The sequence below is a fragment of the Dreissena polymorpha genome, chromosome 10, assembly GCF_020536995.1.
Source record: "Dreissena polymorpha isolate Duluth1 chromosome 10, UMN_Dpol_1.0, whole genome shotgun sequence".
Taxonomy (NCBI): Eukaryota; Metazoa; Mollusca; class Bivalvia; order Myida; family Dreissenidae; genus Dreissena; species Dreissena polymorpha.
The window spans coordinates 62,317,645-62,335,121 of record NC_068364.1 but is presented as its reverse complement, the minus strand read 5'-3'; the positions used below and the strand labels follow the sequence as shown (position 1 = coordinate 62,335,121).

Below are 17,477 nucleotides of genomic sequence, written 5' to 3'. Positions count from 1 at the left end.
GTATATAGAAAAGACCTGTATAGGCACACACAAATCTTGAACCCTGTGGCCATGACCTTGAAGTTAGGGTCGGCATTTAGGTTTCGAAAAAAAAAAGTTATTTAGCTGTCTTACATAACTATCAAAGCGTTTTTCGGGGGGATATTTCATCTGATGGAGACAACTCTTGTTTATTATTTTTTGGTTATATTTAAACAAATCTTATTTAAATTATTTGGTATACTTCATTTTGTTATTGATGGGTAATACATCTCTTTGAGCAATTTTAAGACAAAAATATATTCTTCACAATTCGGTATGAACCCTTGCAAAACATTTTACTTTAAGTCACATTCGGAATGACTCACAATCTATTTTCAATCCAGGATATTGCAACAGCTTGTACATGATCAATATCTACACCATTAAACACGCGACATATGTTGCTGTTTCAATATGGTTTACAAACTGCTCATTGAATGAATCGACTCAGTGAATACATTTCTTTCGAATCAGTATGACATTATTTTGTATTCCGAAGTTAATTGATGTCTTTTTGGTACATTGTGTCTTTGGGGGTGTCTGTTTTTCAATTAAATATATAAATTTAAGCCTTCTTTGCCCATGGCCGTGTTCATGCGAAATTTACAAACATTTTTGCTCTACAATTGAGTAGAACATTTGCAATGTCGTAATAGCGCTTTCTAATTGAGTTTGCTAAGCATTTCGGTTTAGCCTTTTACCAATCAGAAGCAAAGTGAAAATAGCTATGTGCAAACAGCATAAATCCAGAACAGCATACGAGTAACTCGCAGTGTGTTCAGGTCTTATGCTGTTTGCTGCTCATCAGTATCTTAGGGTTGGAAATGAAGCCTTTTAAACTTGAATACATTAAGAAAGGACTTCAATTCATTTTGATTTTCTCAATTACTTCAAATGCGTTTACGTGTGTATCTGGGTGAGAAATGGTTAACATAATTTTAAGACAGCGGAGCAAGTCTAAGTTTACATGCGACATTTTGAGGTCATGAGGTTCATGAGGTCATAGACTAGTTTCATTTAAACCTAGTATCAACTAAGATAAGGCTTTATTTAACGCCCGCTGGAATCTAAACATTTGTTTGAAAAACATCCGTGTTCTGAGAAGACCTTTGCTGGCGGGTGGTTGGGCGGTTGGACTGGAGGAATAGGAGGGGCGGGGGGGGGGGGGGGAGCGTCGTTGCAAGAGTGCGGATGGACGCATAATTTTGTCTGCCATGATGAAAGTTTTGAGTTACTAAGTGAAATGTTTAACGGAACGGAAAGTCGCGTTCAAACGTAACGCGCAGAAATCAGGTTGTTAAGGTCCAATACAGTCATGTACAATTTGTCTGGTGAATAACTGTGTTCAGGAAAAAAAAGATTTTTTTAAACAATTGAAGCAACTGATGAGCAATAAAATTGTGCGTACAAGAACGTGGTCCACACGTACAAGATCAAAGTCACAATAAAAGTCAATTGTCAAAATAAAGAAATCAGATCTGAAAAATTTGTCAAAAGCGTAACTTAAACAGAATTGCAAAAGTGCGCCACTTAAAGATAACAGATGCGATGAGCCATAGTCACAGTTCAAGGTTTAAGGACAATTTGCCAGAAATCTGCCCCTATCACGTCTGCTTCTACGCAAAGCTTTGTTAATCGTGGTTGGAATTACAAAGGAGTTAACAGAAGTCATAAGGGTTGTCTCGAAGTTTCGAAATTTAACTTAAACTCCTTTTCCAAAGCACGACTCTTCAGCATCCCTGAAATTCAAAATTACATTGCCGAAGAGATATGCATGATAGAGACGGAAGGTTGAGCGCAGATACAAAACCCTTTTTTCTAGGTTAAGGTAACAATTTAAGGTAAAATGTCAAACATGAAAATCTGCACCTTGTGTCAGCAAGGTTCGCTTTTAAAATAATTTTACAGTAATATCAATCACTGTCAGATGAAGTATGGTACTCAAGAATCAGGTCCCTAGATCAAAGGTAAAGTTTACAGTTTTAGGTTAAATATTTATTTCTCCACCAAAAACTTTGTCCATGGTACAACTTTGTATATTATGAAAAGATGCTCAAATAACTTGGCAGAAGTGATAAGCATTGTGTGAAAACATGCCTCGCACAAGAGCCTGGTCCCTAAGTTCAATGCCCATGTTACAGTTTAAGAATTCAATTTGTCCAGAACATAACTATACCCATCTTGATGTTTGTAAACATCAAAGCATTGTGAAGAATGTCACATACCAGGTCAAATGTAACAACTAAAGGTCAGAAGTGAAAAAATATCAACCCATAACGATTTGTCATGAGCGTTAACTTTTACAGCATTGATGGATATTCAAAAGACATTATAGAATTGACAGTCAGTGTTTGACGTAGTTTCATGTTCCATGTCAATCTTACAAAACCCGATCAAAGTTTCACCGTCAATTTACTAAGAACTTGCCTGAAGTGGCAAATACAATAACTAGGCCGTAAGCTCAATTGTCAAGGTGGTAATATAAAGTAAAAGGTAAAAACACGAAGGACTGACTATTAACCGAAGTTAACAAGGACATAAAATACAAGCCCGATTTATCATGCGTTAAGTTATGGTGAAGTTTATTTATACTTGAAGCTGAGTTTAAAATGCCATAAATATTTTATGTAACGTTTCGGATGACACAGCTCAAAACAGAACAAAAGAACTATGAGATGAAACTTTACGCATTGTACTTGAAATTGCGATCTAAAGATACCGTTCCCGATGTTACGTATAATCGGTATAAAAGTCGTTAGATAATAAACAGCTCGGTTAACAGCTTACAAACGGAGATAACATACTCTATTCCGCAGTATTCTCCCCTGCAGTTGATTCTAAATATGTGGATATCATGTATTGCAATTTTCTATACACTCAAAAACTGTTGATAAATATTATATATTTATAAATATTATATATTTTATACTACTTCTACTACTACTTCTACTACTACTACTACTACTACTACTACTACTACTACTACTACTACTACTACTACTACTACTACTACTACTACTACTACTACTGCTACTACTACTACTACTCCTACTACTACTTCTACTTCTACTACTACTACTACTACTCCTACTACTACTTCTACTTCTACTACTACTACTACTACTTCTACTACTACTACTACTACTACTACTACTACTACTACTACTACTACTACTACTACTACTACTACTACTACTACTACTACTACTACTACTACTACTACTACTACTACTACTACTACTACTTCTACTACTACTACTACTACTACTACTACTACTACTACTACTACTACTACTACTACTACTACTACTACTCCTACTACTACTACTACTTCTACTACTGCTACTACTACTTATAATGATCATAATAATAATAATAATAATTCTGCTACTTCTACAGCTACTGCTACTTTTACTACTTTAACTACGGATAATAATAATAATAAATAATAATAAAATATAATAATCATTATTATGATTAAAATTCGTAGCGCTAGGGTCATCGTGTACGGTTGAGACAGCGGCGACTGCATGCACAGTTCCTAACTCGGATTGTCACAACAATGCTACTTGTTCCTGCAAAACTTCATACTTCGCGAAAACGTCCATGTGCTTAGAAGGTTAGCAACTGTTTTGACCGCAATGTCCATGTGCTTAGAAGGTTAGCAACTGTTTTGACCGCTAACGTCCATGTGCTTAGAAGGTTAGCAACTGTTTTGACCGCTAACGTCCATGTGCGTAAAAGGTTAGCAACTGCTTTGACTGCTAAATTGTATATTCCTATACGTCCATGTGCGTAGAAGGTTAGCAACTGTTTGACTGCTAAATTGTATATTCCTATTGTGCTTTTCAAATTATAAGCCAAGTTTACTGTAATGTTATAATGTATTGTCTTGGTAACTCTTTATAAGCCAAGTTTACTGTAATGTTATAATGTATTGTCTTGGTAACTCTTTATAAGCCAAGTTTACTGTAATGTTATAATGTATTGTCTTGGTAACTCTTTATAAGCCAAGTTTACTGTAATGTTATAATGTATTGTCTTGGTAACTCTTTATAAGCCAAGTTTACTGTAATGTTATAATGTATTGTCTTGGTAACTCTTTATAAGCCAAGTTTACTGTAATGTTATAATGTATTGTCTTGGTAACTCTTTATAAGCCAAGTTTACTGTAATGTTATAATGTATTGTCTTGGTAACTCTTTATAAGCCAAGTTTACTGTAATGTTATAATGTATTGTCTTGGTAACTCTTTATAAGCCAAGTTTACTGTAATGTTATAATGTATTGTCTTGGTAACTCTTTATAAGCCAAGTTTACTGTAATGTTATAATGTATTGTCTTGGTAACTCTTTATAAGCCAAGTTTACTGTAATGTTATAATGTATTGTCTTGGTAACTCTTTATAAGCCAAGTTTACTGTAATGTTATAATGTATTGTCTTGGTAACTCTTTATAAGCCAAGTTTACTGTAATGTTATAATGTATTGTCTTGGTAACTCTTTATAAGCCAAGTTTACTGTAATGTTATAATGTATTGTCTTGGTAACTCTTTATAAGCCAAGTTTACTGTAATGTTATAATTTATTGTCTTGGTAACTCTTTATAAGCCAAGTTTACTGTAATGTTATAATGTATTGTCTTGGTAACTCTTTATAAGCCAAGTTTACTGTAATGTTATAATGTATTGTCTTGGTAACTCTTTATAAGCCAAGTTTACTGTAATGTTATAATGTATTGTCTTGGTAACTCTTTATAAGCCAAGTTTACTGTAATGTTATAATGTATTGTCTTGGTAACTCTTTATAAGCCAAGTTTACTGTAATGTTATAATGTATTGTCTTGGTAACTCTTTATAAGCCAAGTTTACTGTAATGTTATAATGTATTGTCTTGGTAACTCTTTATAAGCCAAGTTTACTGTAATGTTATAATGTATTGTCTTGGTAACTCTTTAAAATACCTTTAGTTTTCGTCAAAGTGTAATATGCCACGCATCGATATCATTGTTTAATTTAGCTCGATTGTATCGAAAGGCATTTTCTCTCGAGTTAAGTTGGCAATTCTTCGTAAAAAGACCTCTTGATGTCGCATATTAGTAACTTATTTTGTACGCGTTCCGCAGAGCCGAATGCACGAGTCAAATCTTTATTTTAGTTGCGTATACGCGGTTGCTTACTTGCACATTCATATGATGTGTTGCGTGACGTTTGACAGAGTTAAAGAACTTGTAATTGTGTTTATTTCATAAATGTTCTTCATCGTATGCATGTGTAATTTTATGAACAGTGAAACGTCATACTTGTTTCACATAATTTAGGTATTGGTGCACCCTGTACAGACAACGCGAATTGCAGTAATGTGGTCAACGCAGTTTGTTCCTCAAGCAAATGTGGTTGTAAGCCATACTACAGAAACCCGAGTGTCGACTCCTGCACTAAGGGTAGGTATTTCATGTAATCCTGGTTAACAATAAAGATTCCCGAATGAATCACTCCTCGTGTGCAAAAAAACAAATTAATTTTAATTGTTTTTATTAAATATTTGATAAATTGGAATAATGGAACACCGGAACAAGTATCAAGAGAGAGACTCTTAACACAATCTTAAAACATTTGGTCCAATATACAGTGTTGATTAAGAAGGAGAAATCTGCAAGAAAGCTGCGTTTATATACTTTGTAGATTTAAAAAACGCATTAAGTCGTACCGCACCCATAAACAAAAAACTATTTTAATTCGTTATATTCAACATCTACATAGCTGCATAATTAAGTCGCGTTCTGAGAAAACTGGGCTTATTGCATGTGCGTAAAGTGTCGTCCAAGATTAGCCTGTGCAGTCCACACAGGCTTATCAGGGACGACACTTTCCACTGTTATGGTATTTTTGGTTTCAAGGAAGTCTCTCCTTACCGAAAATCAAGTTTCGGCGGAAAGTGTCGTCCTTGATTAGCCTGTGCGGACTGACAATTAACGCACATGCATTAAGCCCAGTTTTCTTAGAATAAGGCTCATATGCAAAGATGTTTGTCTCTTTCTCTCGACATGATTTTTCTTCATGGGTTATTTTGTGCAAACTCATATATATCAATTTCGATTGGTTTTTCATTGTCATGAATTAGATTGATATGTATTTACTTAAAATTTTCGCTATTAGTTTTAATATTGCGTTGGTCTCCTAGTTTGTAAAAGGACATACCCCGCACAATAATAGTGTTATAAAAGTGTAATAAACGGTTCAATAAGACCTTAAACCATTGTAAGAGTATCCAAACAATATCATATCCTGACTGTTTGAAAATGAGTTGTTAGTACGCAGCTTTTTGTACTTTCAGTTTTGGACAGTATATGTACGGCAACAGAGAATTGCAGTAGCGTAGCAAATTCCATTTGCACAACTGGTTCGTGCAAATGCAAGAGCATGTACACGGCAATGACTGACCATTGTATGCCTGGTAAGTGCCTCATTCTGATGTCACGAAGGAGTTTCATCCATGTGCATGCCTATATACTTTCTTTTGATCTAAATTCCTCTAATAGTAAATTGGACCTTACAAGCGTCAAAGTACGGCACCCGAGAATTAGTAGCATAATTAGTAGAACATTTCTTTTGCGCATATTTGGACACACTTTTGGTCTGAGAGAGAACTAGCTTGTACAAGGAAATGGATTGCCAATACCGTAGCGTTAAGTGCCATTTTGTGTTGTCACAGTGTCACAGTTACAGTATACGTGTTTATGCTCTAGTTTGATATATACAAGCCTCAAATAGTAAATCTGGCATTACCAGCGTTATTGTATTCCTCTATTCACTGTTAGCAATCAAGTACGCAGATTGCGCTGGAAAGCTTAATCCGACTTGTAATTAACGAAGCGTTTTTCCTTTGATGTTATTTGGACAAAATACACAAATGTGATTTTTAAAAAATATTAAACAATACCAGTTAAATGCATTTCACTTATCTTGTTTATTTTACGATATGTTTAAGCGGGGAAAGTAATACAGGGAGGAAGATTGGAGAATAAGTAAACATAAATCTTAAGACTCTTTGAAAATACACCCCTTCCATGGCCTTGTCTCTTTATAGACGCATTTAAGTAACGACAGAGTTAAGTTTACAAAGTTTTTATAATAAATAAAATATATGTCGACGCTTGTTAGTAAATCATGAAGATTGGAGGATAAGGAAACATGCATATGAAGACGTGTTGTGCATTTTTTTGCGATTGAAAGGAAATTAATAGAATAACTGAAATGGGGTTATCGTAGCTGTTTATTTTTGATAACTTTATTTCTTATAAAAATAATCGAACCCTTTATTCTTCCAATGAAGTTTAATAAGACTTGCTGCCATGAAATATTCTTTTTCGCATTTTGAATACGACAATCCCTTATTTCATTTAAGCACATTCATGCGATGTATTCTGTTTCCAGGGCCCTCGATCTGTAAAATTCACGGCCGAAATTCGACCGCATTCCCCCACCTGAAAAGTATACTTCCCCCCCTTTTTTAATAGATAGATGTGTTTCATGATTATTATATCTCAATTAAATTTTAATTTAATATTGTCAAACTTACTTAATTATGAAAAAAGCAATGAATATACGTAGTGCAAACATGTACAAATGAAATAATTAGAGAGTAAGAAAAAAATCCCACCAAAAGGGAAGCGCCGCGAAAATTCCCCCTGCTATGGGTAGCGACCCGCTTCCCCTAAAATGGATTGAGGGCCCTGGTTTCCATTTAATTGATAGGACTATACTCATTCACATTTTAGTATTGGGGAGCAACTGCTCTGATAATAACGGCTGCAGCGCGGTCACAAATGCGACCTGCCAGAACAACAAGTGCAATTGTATTGCCAACTACACCCAGAAAGTGGACGTCTGCATTATTGGTATGTTAAAACATATACGTTTTCAACATAGCACATTTAACAAACGACAACACTCATACAGTATTTACATTTTATTAAGATTTAATCCCTGTGCAATTCTGAAGGTTTGCTATTACCTGTCAAATGACTTACCATTATACATGTATGCATGGTTACAAATTAACAATTTAATCCGAACCCCAATAAATGTCTATATCTATCTATGTCACAGTGTAAACAGTAGACCAAAAATTCAAGTTATAGTGCACTGTTTTGAAACTTTACACATTTTTCTAAAGGTGCCAGTTCTACCAACAAGATATATACCGCAATTACTGCTTTAAGGTTTGGGAAACCCCTGCGCTGATAACGCCGCCTGCACAAATGTGGCCCATTCCATCTGCGAAAATAAGATCTGCGCGTGCATGGCTGGGTACAACATTAAAGGCACGGAATGCGTCGTTGGTAGGTCATACAGATGAATCACTTGTAAACAAATTCTCCGGCTCCTTTGCAATTGGAAATGTTGAGGTGCAATTAGTTATTCGTAATAGCGAAAAGCAAAAGTTATTTTTGGATATGTTGTCATACAACACTGTTTGCTTGTTAGAAGTCAACTTTAAATATCTTTCCTTAAACGCAACCGGTATAACCAGCGTGGTATTTGTGCTTTTGAAATAACTTCTATGATGAATAATTGCAAAGATGACTTGAACTAGAAGCCCTAGATATATGTATAAACTATCAGGATATGACGTAATTTAACTTGTACTATAATATGTAATCGTTACATTGACCACAATTAATAAGCTAACGCAAAATTATTCAAATATTCATCCGATTAGATTAGATCACTACGAGAATGTTTTTTTACAATCACATCTCCTTTTATAATGCACTTAACTTTTACACAAATTTTTAAACAGGATATTTCTATTTTTAAGTATACGGAGTAAAACATGTCGATGTATATACATGATTTCTAATATCCTTTTTATTTTATGTCGCTCTAATCATCGTTTTTTGTTTTTCAGTTAGTAGCGCCGGTGTCCTCTCGGTTGGAATCGTCGCTATGGCAACATGCTTTATCGCACTCCTGATGGGTCAGAAGACGCTAGGAAGTTGTTAACACAGCGGAGGGTTACCATTCATGTCAATCAATGAAGTCATATACGTTTAAATTGGATAGTATGTTGTAAATAAATGATTTTAAAAAGCGTCACACAATGACCCAGTCCAAACTTCACGATGCGTGTATTTGTTACCCTGTATACATTTGAAGTGAAAATATCAATTACATCAATGATATGCTATGTTACAAATTACACGTCAGACATAAAGTAGCTTCCTTTTCATGAAGATGTGCCTATTTTTACCCTCTAATGCCCAGTTACAACATGGGGGCAAATTTGAAGTAAACCCGGATGTTGGCGTGTGTTTATTATCAAAATGTGTTGACAAAATTTAAAATGCTGTAGGCAGAGTCAATTTAAAAGTTTATTTCAAATCTCTATTTCTTCGTTTTTGTCACATTGTCATAGTTGGGTAATTGATATTCCAACTTTAAATGATTATTATGTAATTATGAAACAATCATTCCAGCATTTGCAGACGTGACGAGTTGGAAAGCCTATCACGTCATTTTGTTTTCTTGTATATGTATACATGTTATTCTATGTTTGTATCATACATGAGTGTGCCTATGATCGTATCAGATTATGTTGCCATTTGGCGATAAACTGTCTTAGGTGTATGGGTGTTATTCAAAACTCGCAAAAATATAACAATTAATTTAATTTAGAAACTTTTCGGGAGGCGTAATCATAACACAGTGGCACGTTTATAAATAGCTTGTACAGACTTACCTGAGTTTTTTTTATATATATATATAAACATATCATGCATTCAGTCATCATTTTAATACATATCAAAGGATATAGATTGATTACAAACGGCGTAATTCAAACAACAAATAACAAATAAGCAAACGCCGACTTCCAATCAATTGGAATGGTTTTTAAGAAATATTTTTTTTAGCGAAAACAAAAACAAAGAACAGCAACAACCTCGAGATAGCTGAAATTGAACATTAAGAAAAGAGGCTTATATGCGATCTCGATAATATTCTTCTAGAATCAAAAATAAGAATGCTAGTTGAATACTCCTCGATAACGTATAAGTCATGTTTGTTTGGCATTTAGTTGCACATAGGTTCATTTGTTTGGATGAACATGTAGAAGCTGTACCAAATGTGCGTATGTCCTACAATGTTAACGAATAAACCAGTGTGCGTTTTTGACGGGTGTCTGTAATACATAATTCAACAACATTTCTTACTGGCTCTACAGGACCCCCCCCACCCCGAAATAACTGCCATGCTCTTAGACTTATCGATTTTAATCCAAAATATTAAGGAACGTGTCGCTTATGAGACGAATACTGCCGAATTGTCTAAGATATTCAATACAAAATTCCTACATGTTAATCCAGTACTGTATGTACATTTTGTTTAAATAACGCTATTATGTATGATATACTGAGTAAAGTGATATCCCTGATTCTGATGACCTTTGGACTTCAGACACATGTTGACCACAGAGAGAATTGAATCGGGATATGATAGCAAGAGGACATGTGATGTGTGTATTATGTTTGTGTGTGTTTCTTTACAATTATATAATCTCTTTGTATAACAAAATAGCATTTATTGGTTCAGAATAAAGGTTAACAAAATGTATCGTTTTTACAGTCTTCGGTACACGCACATGAATAAACTGTTATACGTGTATATGTAACAGCCGTTCCAGAATGAAACCGTTTTAATGCCATCAGTGATGGCGATGGGAATAGTAGTATACATCTTTGAAGTCATGTTTTATGAATGGAGCACATACGCGTTGTTCTCGTAGCATTGTTGAACAAAGACACAAACATGATTTTATGTGTACACAATACTAAAGGATGTTAACCAAAAACAATACCATGCTTAAAAAAGACGCATATGCCAACGGCGGGAGCCTGGTCAATATTTATCCATGTTTCCTTCTGAATGAGTTTAATTTAGTAGAAGATCAACGTCAAGGTATGAGGTCAGGAGATGAGTATTTTCTAAATGTTGAATTCAATTATAAAAGCGTTTTCAAAAGTCGTTTATAATGTTCAGCAAACGGTCAATTGGATTGACCTTTGACCTTTGACGTTTGACCTCCTAAATAAGTATAAGCCCAATAGTGGGTCAATATAAAGGTCAATATGAGGTCATGTGATGTGGTCGTGTTAAAGGTTTTCATTGACAGCATAAAAGCAAGTATCAACGCTTTGTATGTGTTGATCTAAGAAAAAACGCGACATTCTGGATTCACCAAGAATGTGGATCTTTTGATTTAGTCCAAGTCCAAAAGAATCTCAATTTTAATTCTCAGTGCTTTCTACCAAGAGCATTTATCCTGAACGAAAATTCTGACTTTCTTACTTCGTCCAAGTCCAAAAGTAGGTCAATGTCAAGGTAAAGGTGAGGTGAGGTCAGATGGTTGTGGTAAGAGTATTTATTTGAGAACATCCATGTGTCAAGGTAAAGGTGAGATGAGGTCAGATGGTTGTGGTAAGAGTATTTATGGAGAACATCCATATGTCAAGGTAAAGGTGAGGTGAGGTCAGATGGTTGTGGTAAGAGTATTCATGGAGAACATCCATATGTCAAGGTAAAGGTGAGATGAGGTCAGATGGTTGTGGTAAGAGTATTCATGGAGAACATCCATATGTCAAGGTAAAGGTGAGATGAGGTCAGATGGTTGTGGTAAGAGTATTTATGGAGATCATCCATGTGTCAAGGTAGAGGTGAGGTGAGGCTAGATGGTTGTGGTAAGAGTATTCATGGAGAACATCCATATTTCAAGGTAAAGGTGAGGTGAGGTCAGATGGTTGTGGTAAGAGTATTCATGGAGAACAGGTAAAGGTGTGGTGGGGTCAGATGGTTGTGGTAAGAGTATTCATGGAGAACATCCACATGTCAAGGTAAAGGTGAGGTGAGGTCAGATGGTTGTGATAAGAGTATTTATGGAGAACATCCATGTGTCAAGGTAAAGGTGAGATGAGGTCAGATGGTTGTGGTAAGAGTATTCATGGAGAACATCCATATGTCAAGGTAAAGGTGAGGTGAGGTCAGATGGTTGTGGTTAGAGTATTCATGATGAGGTCAGATGGTTGTGGTTAGAGTATTTATGGAGAACATCCATGTGTCAAGGTAGAGGTGAGGTCAGATGGTTGTGGTACAAGTATTTATGGAGAACATCCATGTGTCAAGGTAGAGGTGAGGTGAGGTCAGATGGTTGTGGTAAGAGTATTTATGGAGAACATCCATGTGTCAAGGTAAAGGTAAGATGAGGTCAGATGGTTGTGGTAAGAGAATTTATGGAGAACATCCATGTGTCAAGGTAGAGGTTAGGTGAGGTCAGATGGTTGTGGTAAGAGTATTCATGGAGAACATCCATATGTCAAGGTAAAGGTGAGGTGAGGTCAGATGGTTGTGGTAAGAGTATTCAGTGAGGTGAGGTCAGATGGTTGTGGTAAGAGTATTTATGGAAAACATCCATGTGTCAAGGTAAATGTGAGGTGAGGTCAGTTGGTTTAGGTAAGAGTATTTATGGAGAACATCCATGTGTCAAGGTAAAGGTGAGATGAGGTCAGATGGTTGTGGTAAGAGTATTTATGGAGAACATCGATGTTTCAAGGTAAAGGTGAGGTGAGGTCAGATGGTTGTGGTAAGAGTATTTATGGAGAACATCCATGTGTCAAGGTAAAGGTGAGATGAGGTCAGATGGTTGTGGTAAGAGTATTCATGGAGAACATCCATATGTCAAGGTAAAGGTGAGATGAGGTCAGATGGTTGTGGTAAGAGTATTTATGGAGAACATCCATATGTCAAGGCAAAGGTGAGATGAGGTCAGATGGTTGTGGTAAGAGTATTTATGGAGAACATCCATGTGTCAAGGTAAAGGTGAGATGAGGTCAGATGGTTGTGGTAAGAGTATTCATGGAGAACATCCATATGTCAAGGTAAAGGTGAGATGAGGTCAGATGGTTGTGGTAAGAGTATTTATGGAGAACATCCATATGTCAAGGCAAAGGTGAGATGAGGTCAGATGGTTGTGGTAAGAGTATTTATGGAGAACATCCATGTGTCAAGGTAAAGGTGAGGTGAGGTCAGATGGTTGTGGTAAGAGTATTCATGGATAACATCCATATGTCAAGGTAAAGGTGAGATGAGGTCAGATGGTTGTGGTTAGAGTATTCATGGAGAACATCCATATGCCAAGGTAAAGGTGAGGTGAGGTCAGATGGTTGTGGTAAGAGTATTCATGGAGAACAATCATATGTCAAGGTAAAGGTGAGGTGAGGTTAAATGGTTGTTGTAAGAATATTCATGGAGAACATCCATGTGATTATCAAAGCTTTGCAAGAAGCATTATTGATTTTTGACAAAACTTATCATTTTTGGTTAACCTCGAATGAACTGACCGAAGATGGAAACACTAACCCACATGCCAATCGCTCTTTGCCTCTCGGCGTCAGTAGATGTCTGTCCGCTCGTAAATGTGATCCGACCCATACTGCTATTTTCTTTCTTTTTAAGAAGCTTTTATTCAGAAATTCATATAAACATACTCGCAGGAATACAATTTATAAAGATATCAGAACAGTATTAATTTATACCAAATTTGTGTATAGCATGTTAGAGTCATGAACAAAGGTACAAATAGGTAATTATTAATGTGTATGCCTTAAATTCATTTGTTGACAAAAATGGAGAGAATTGAAAGAAAAATTAGAAAGAAAAGTTGCACACAGACAGAAACCTAGACAAAGACCCGTACTGTTTCTTTATAATTTGTCAGGTTATTTAAACACTTGCTACACGTGATCACCATTTACGATGTATCGCGCGAAACATAACTGTATTTAATGCGAAGGTAAAGATCACACCTCACACCTGTCAAGTGGCAATCTTTCGCCGCCGTGAGAATCACGCTTTTGACCTTCGAATTGCACTTTCGAGCTTTGATTCTAGGCCTGCCGCTTAACTGTCCAATTCTGAAGATTTTGGCAAGTGTTGGGGTAAACAATTACGACGTCAATTAAAGGCTAATTTGGCGTTCGATTTTTGACCGGTTTTAATTGTTTGTATCCCTTATGTTTCAGCCGAATTCCTAAAATTCAACAAGTAATGATATTATTGCGTACGAGTGTTGTTAGGAAATAAACAAATATTACAGTGTAAACGTTATATAATTACTCGATTTTGCTTCCGCCAACAAAAAGGAAATGAAAAGTCTTGATATAAAACGGCCAAAAAAATCGTCGTGATTTAGTATACTGATTACAAATAGCTCTTAATTCGACCCAACAAATCACGATGATTAGAATTGTATACATTTGTTTACATTGAACAAATGTATTCCTAATTTATTCCTAAATTCGTATGTAATAAAATTATATATATATATATATTCAGCGATATCTGGGATAAGGTAATAGTGTGAGTGGGTGTTAATTGGAACTAAATGAATGTATTTATGCTGGCACTGAGTTGTGATTTTGTTTTGTTACGAGACATTCTTTCACATCGAAATTTTGAACCTGCGGACTCTGCTTTAAGCAAACAATATGTTACCACATAAATGCCAATTGTCTCGTTTATAACGTGCCATCATGTTCTTCTTTTCGTAAACGTTTCTGTAATTCACAGCGATTACGAACGATGTTGGAAGGCACGACCACAAAAGACGCAGTCTTTGAGTTTTTAATTAATGATATTATCATGACCACAATGTAGTTAGCGGCAGCAATGCTTTAAACAGATATCGGATTCCCCGACAGTGGAATTATGTCCCTACCGTGATTGAAACCGTTTTGTTTCTTTAAACTGCGTAAAGAATGTACCGGTTAACGTATGTCTATCCGTTACTCAAAGGTATTGTCTGTGTTATGCAATTGTTCACGGCGACCTTTGCACCTTGATAGTAGTGCGCTGAGATGACACTTTGATGTAAAGCTGCTCGCACGAGGAAAATGTTGTCAAACAAAGAACGCGCCAGGAATGAAGTTTCCGATTAGGAGAAACGCACATAATCGCATGAACAACAAAGGGACGCAGTGGACATTGCTCACACGCACCTGGTGACTATCGTATGGTGAAGCACTCGAGTAATACTTAATACATTTTTGTAAATCATATTCGGTAAAACAGGATTATCAACGTCATAGATCTTGTTTGTTTTTTACAATAATCCAATGCACCTGTAATGCAGAAGGTTCCACGCTGGTAATGCGGATACTTCGATAACAGATGGCAGTTCGATAATAAAGAAAAACAAAGCGAGAAATACACATTTCACATTTTTTAATATTTATTTATATCCTTAATATAAGGTTTTGAGCTATTGTACATGATGTAGTTGGTAACTGGTATATCCTTTTGTTTCGTGAAGAAAGAATTTCAAAAAAGAATGGCAGATTTTTGCAAAAAAAAGAGAAAAAAACATAATCGGAAAACGGCATAAACAGGATGGTATATACACATTTCAACTAAATAAACATACTTAAAAATATTTTAATACAGTTCTCGTTATTCCAGTATGTACAGTAATTACTGTGCTTCTTATACTGAAATTTTGATAGTACTCATTGAATGAAGATAGAGCATGTTTAAATGATGTACCTGCTTGATGCTGTGGACACTTTGATTTGAGACAAAGAGTACGTCGGTGGGCACTCTGCTATTCGAGTTTTGTATTCTTATTGCGTTTATTAATATTGATACTATTCTTACCAATCTGATAGCTGGTACATGTACATCACGCAGAGTCACTTCTGCGCTTAAAATACTGCAGTTTGGATAGTATTCAGTGAAATAATAACAAAAATAGAGCATGTTTTAATAGGTTGTATGCATGATGTTGTGAACACTTTGATTCCCGATGACGGATACGTTGATTAACGGATCGAACGTGGCTTTTATTGTTTTTTGTTATCTAAGTGCCAACCGCAAAGTATCCGCATCGTTTTTACCATTTAAGTAACGATTATTTTGTTAAGTGTCCGAAAACCTACACTGCTTTATCGGATATCAAGTTTCTCGATCGTTACATCTGGGATGTTTCCTTATATATTTTATGATAATAATACTCGCCGAAGGATGAATAATACCATACATATATGGTTATCTGTTTTATAGACACTAAACCAGTTTGATAAAACGTAATGCAACGTTTTTTTTAAATTAAACTAAAATACCGGTAAGTGGCATAAGCGCACCAGAGATGGCCGATTAAAGCACCAATTTATTAGGTGCGTGAAGTTGGCACTGACATCGACAATCGACATTGTAGCGCCGTTAAATGTCGCATCGCCGTTATATGTCGCAGGCTACGAGATTTGTCGCAACGTTGATGTTAAATGTTGCAAGGACCGATATATGTCGCAAATCCTACTGACGATATAAAAATTTCACCTGCCGATATATGTCGCAACATTAACGATAAATGTCGCACACCTTTGTAAGTCATTTTAAAAATGAAATGGTGAAGTAAAAATGACTAAAACTTTGAGGTAGATCGAGATTACCGGACGGGGTTCTTTAAGTCGACTCCCACCAGAATGGTAAGTTTTTAGTGAGTATTGTCCGAAATGGTCAGTTGTGGTCAGTATAGTCCAATATTGCCAGCTGCGTTGAAGATCGACCGAAGCGGTCATATTAATTCATTTTCGACTAAAAACGTTAAGTTGAAATAGTTGAAATCAGAATGAAAACAATTCTTATTTTGAATTGAACGGAACTCGGAAAAACGAGGTGCCCGTAAGTTTTGCTTTGGGTGTTAGGCCGTTTCAACAAGTTTGGTTATATAAGGTCAGTATTACAGGAACCGTCTGGATAGAACAAAATGTGAATCACTCGGTATTTCTCTTGGAGACTGACAACTGTGCCATCTTTGAATAAGCGATAGAAGGCGAATATTCTTGGATAGAATCGTCAATCCATGATCACACCACTTCTCTTTGACTCATTGTGGGACCGGCAAAGGACAATTCCTTTCTATGAAAACTGCCAGGAGATACGGGTTCTCTTCTGAAACGGTTGGTCGTTCGGGCGCATCTGCGCAATGCATAAGATACTAAACCCGTAATGAAATTATTTCCGAATACATCTCACGTTAATCGGTGAACGGCTTTACACCCAACGTCAGTAATCAGGCTCGAATGACAAGGACTCCGTGTCGGTCGTAATTACCAGTTAACTGAACAAGCTGTACGATTTTCCTACCCAAATGTATAGAAAGGCTTGCACTAAGGTATGTGTCTATTCAATATTTTTGTACAGCGATAAGACAAGTTTAGTACCTGAAAAAAGTCTCATGTCAAAATTGTTGTCCCTAAAGGCCTGAGAGAAACTAGATAGTATGTTTAGTCTGGGAAATGACGTCACACTAGATACGTCATAAATTGCGTAATCAAGTAAATGAAAATGATAAATACGGAAAGCTGGTTCTGCAATATAATTTAAAGAAGATAAAAAGGAAGAT

General features: G+C 35.9%; 1 protein-coding gene across 5 annotated transcripts in view; it reads left to right on the top strand.

The window, feature by feature from the left end:
- Positions 1–10,634, top strand: part of LOC127847345 (prion-like-(Q/N-rich) domain-bearing protein 25) — a 68,717-nt gene extending 58,083 nt beyond the window's left edge. For 2 of the 5 annotated variants that reach the window (XM_052379191.1, XM_052379195.1), the window contains 5 exons: positions 5,341–5,463; positions 6,357–6,476; positions 7,801–7,920; positions 8,245–8,364; positions 8,934–10,634. In XM_052379191.1, the coding sequence (XP_052235151.1) occupies positions 5,341–5,463; positions 6,357–6,476; positions 7,801–7,920; positions 8,245–8,364; positions 8,934–9,028 (578 nt within the window). In that variant the 3' untranslated portion in view covers positions 9,029–10,634. The remainder of the gene's footprint in view (positions 1–5,340; positions 5,464–6,356; positions 6,477–7,800; positions 7,921–8,244; positions 8,365–8,933) is intronic. The other 3 variants (XM_052379192.1, XM_052379194.1, XM_052379193.1) reach the window with 3 other exon arrangements.
- The last annotated feature ends 6,843 nt before the right edge of the window (positions 10,635–17,477 follow it).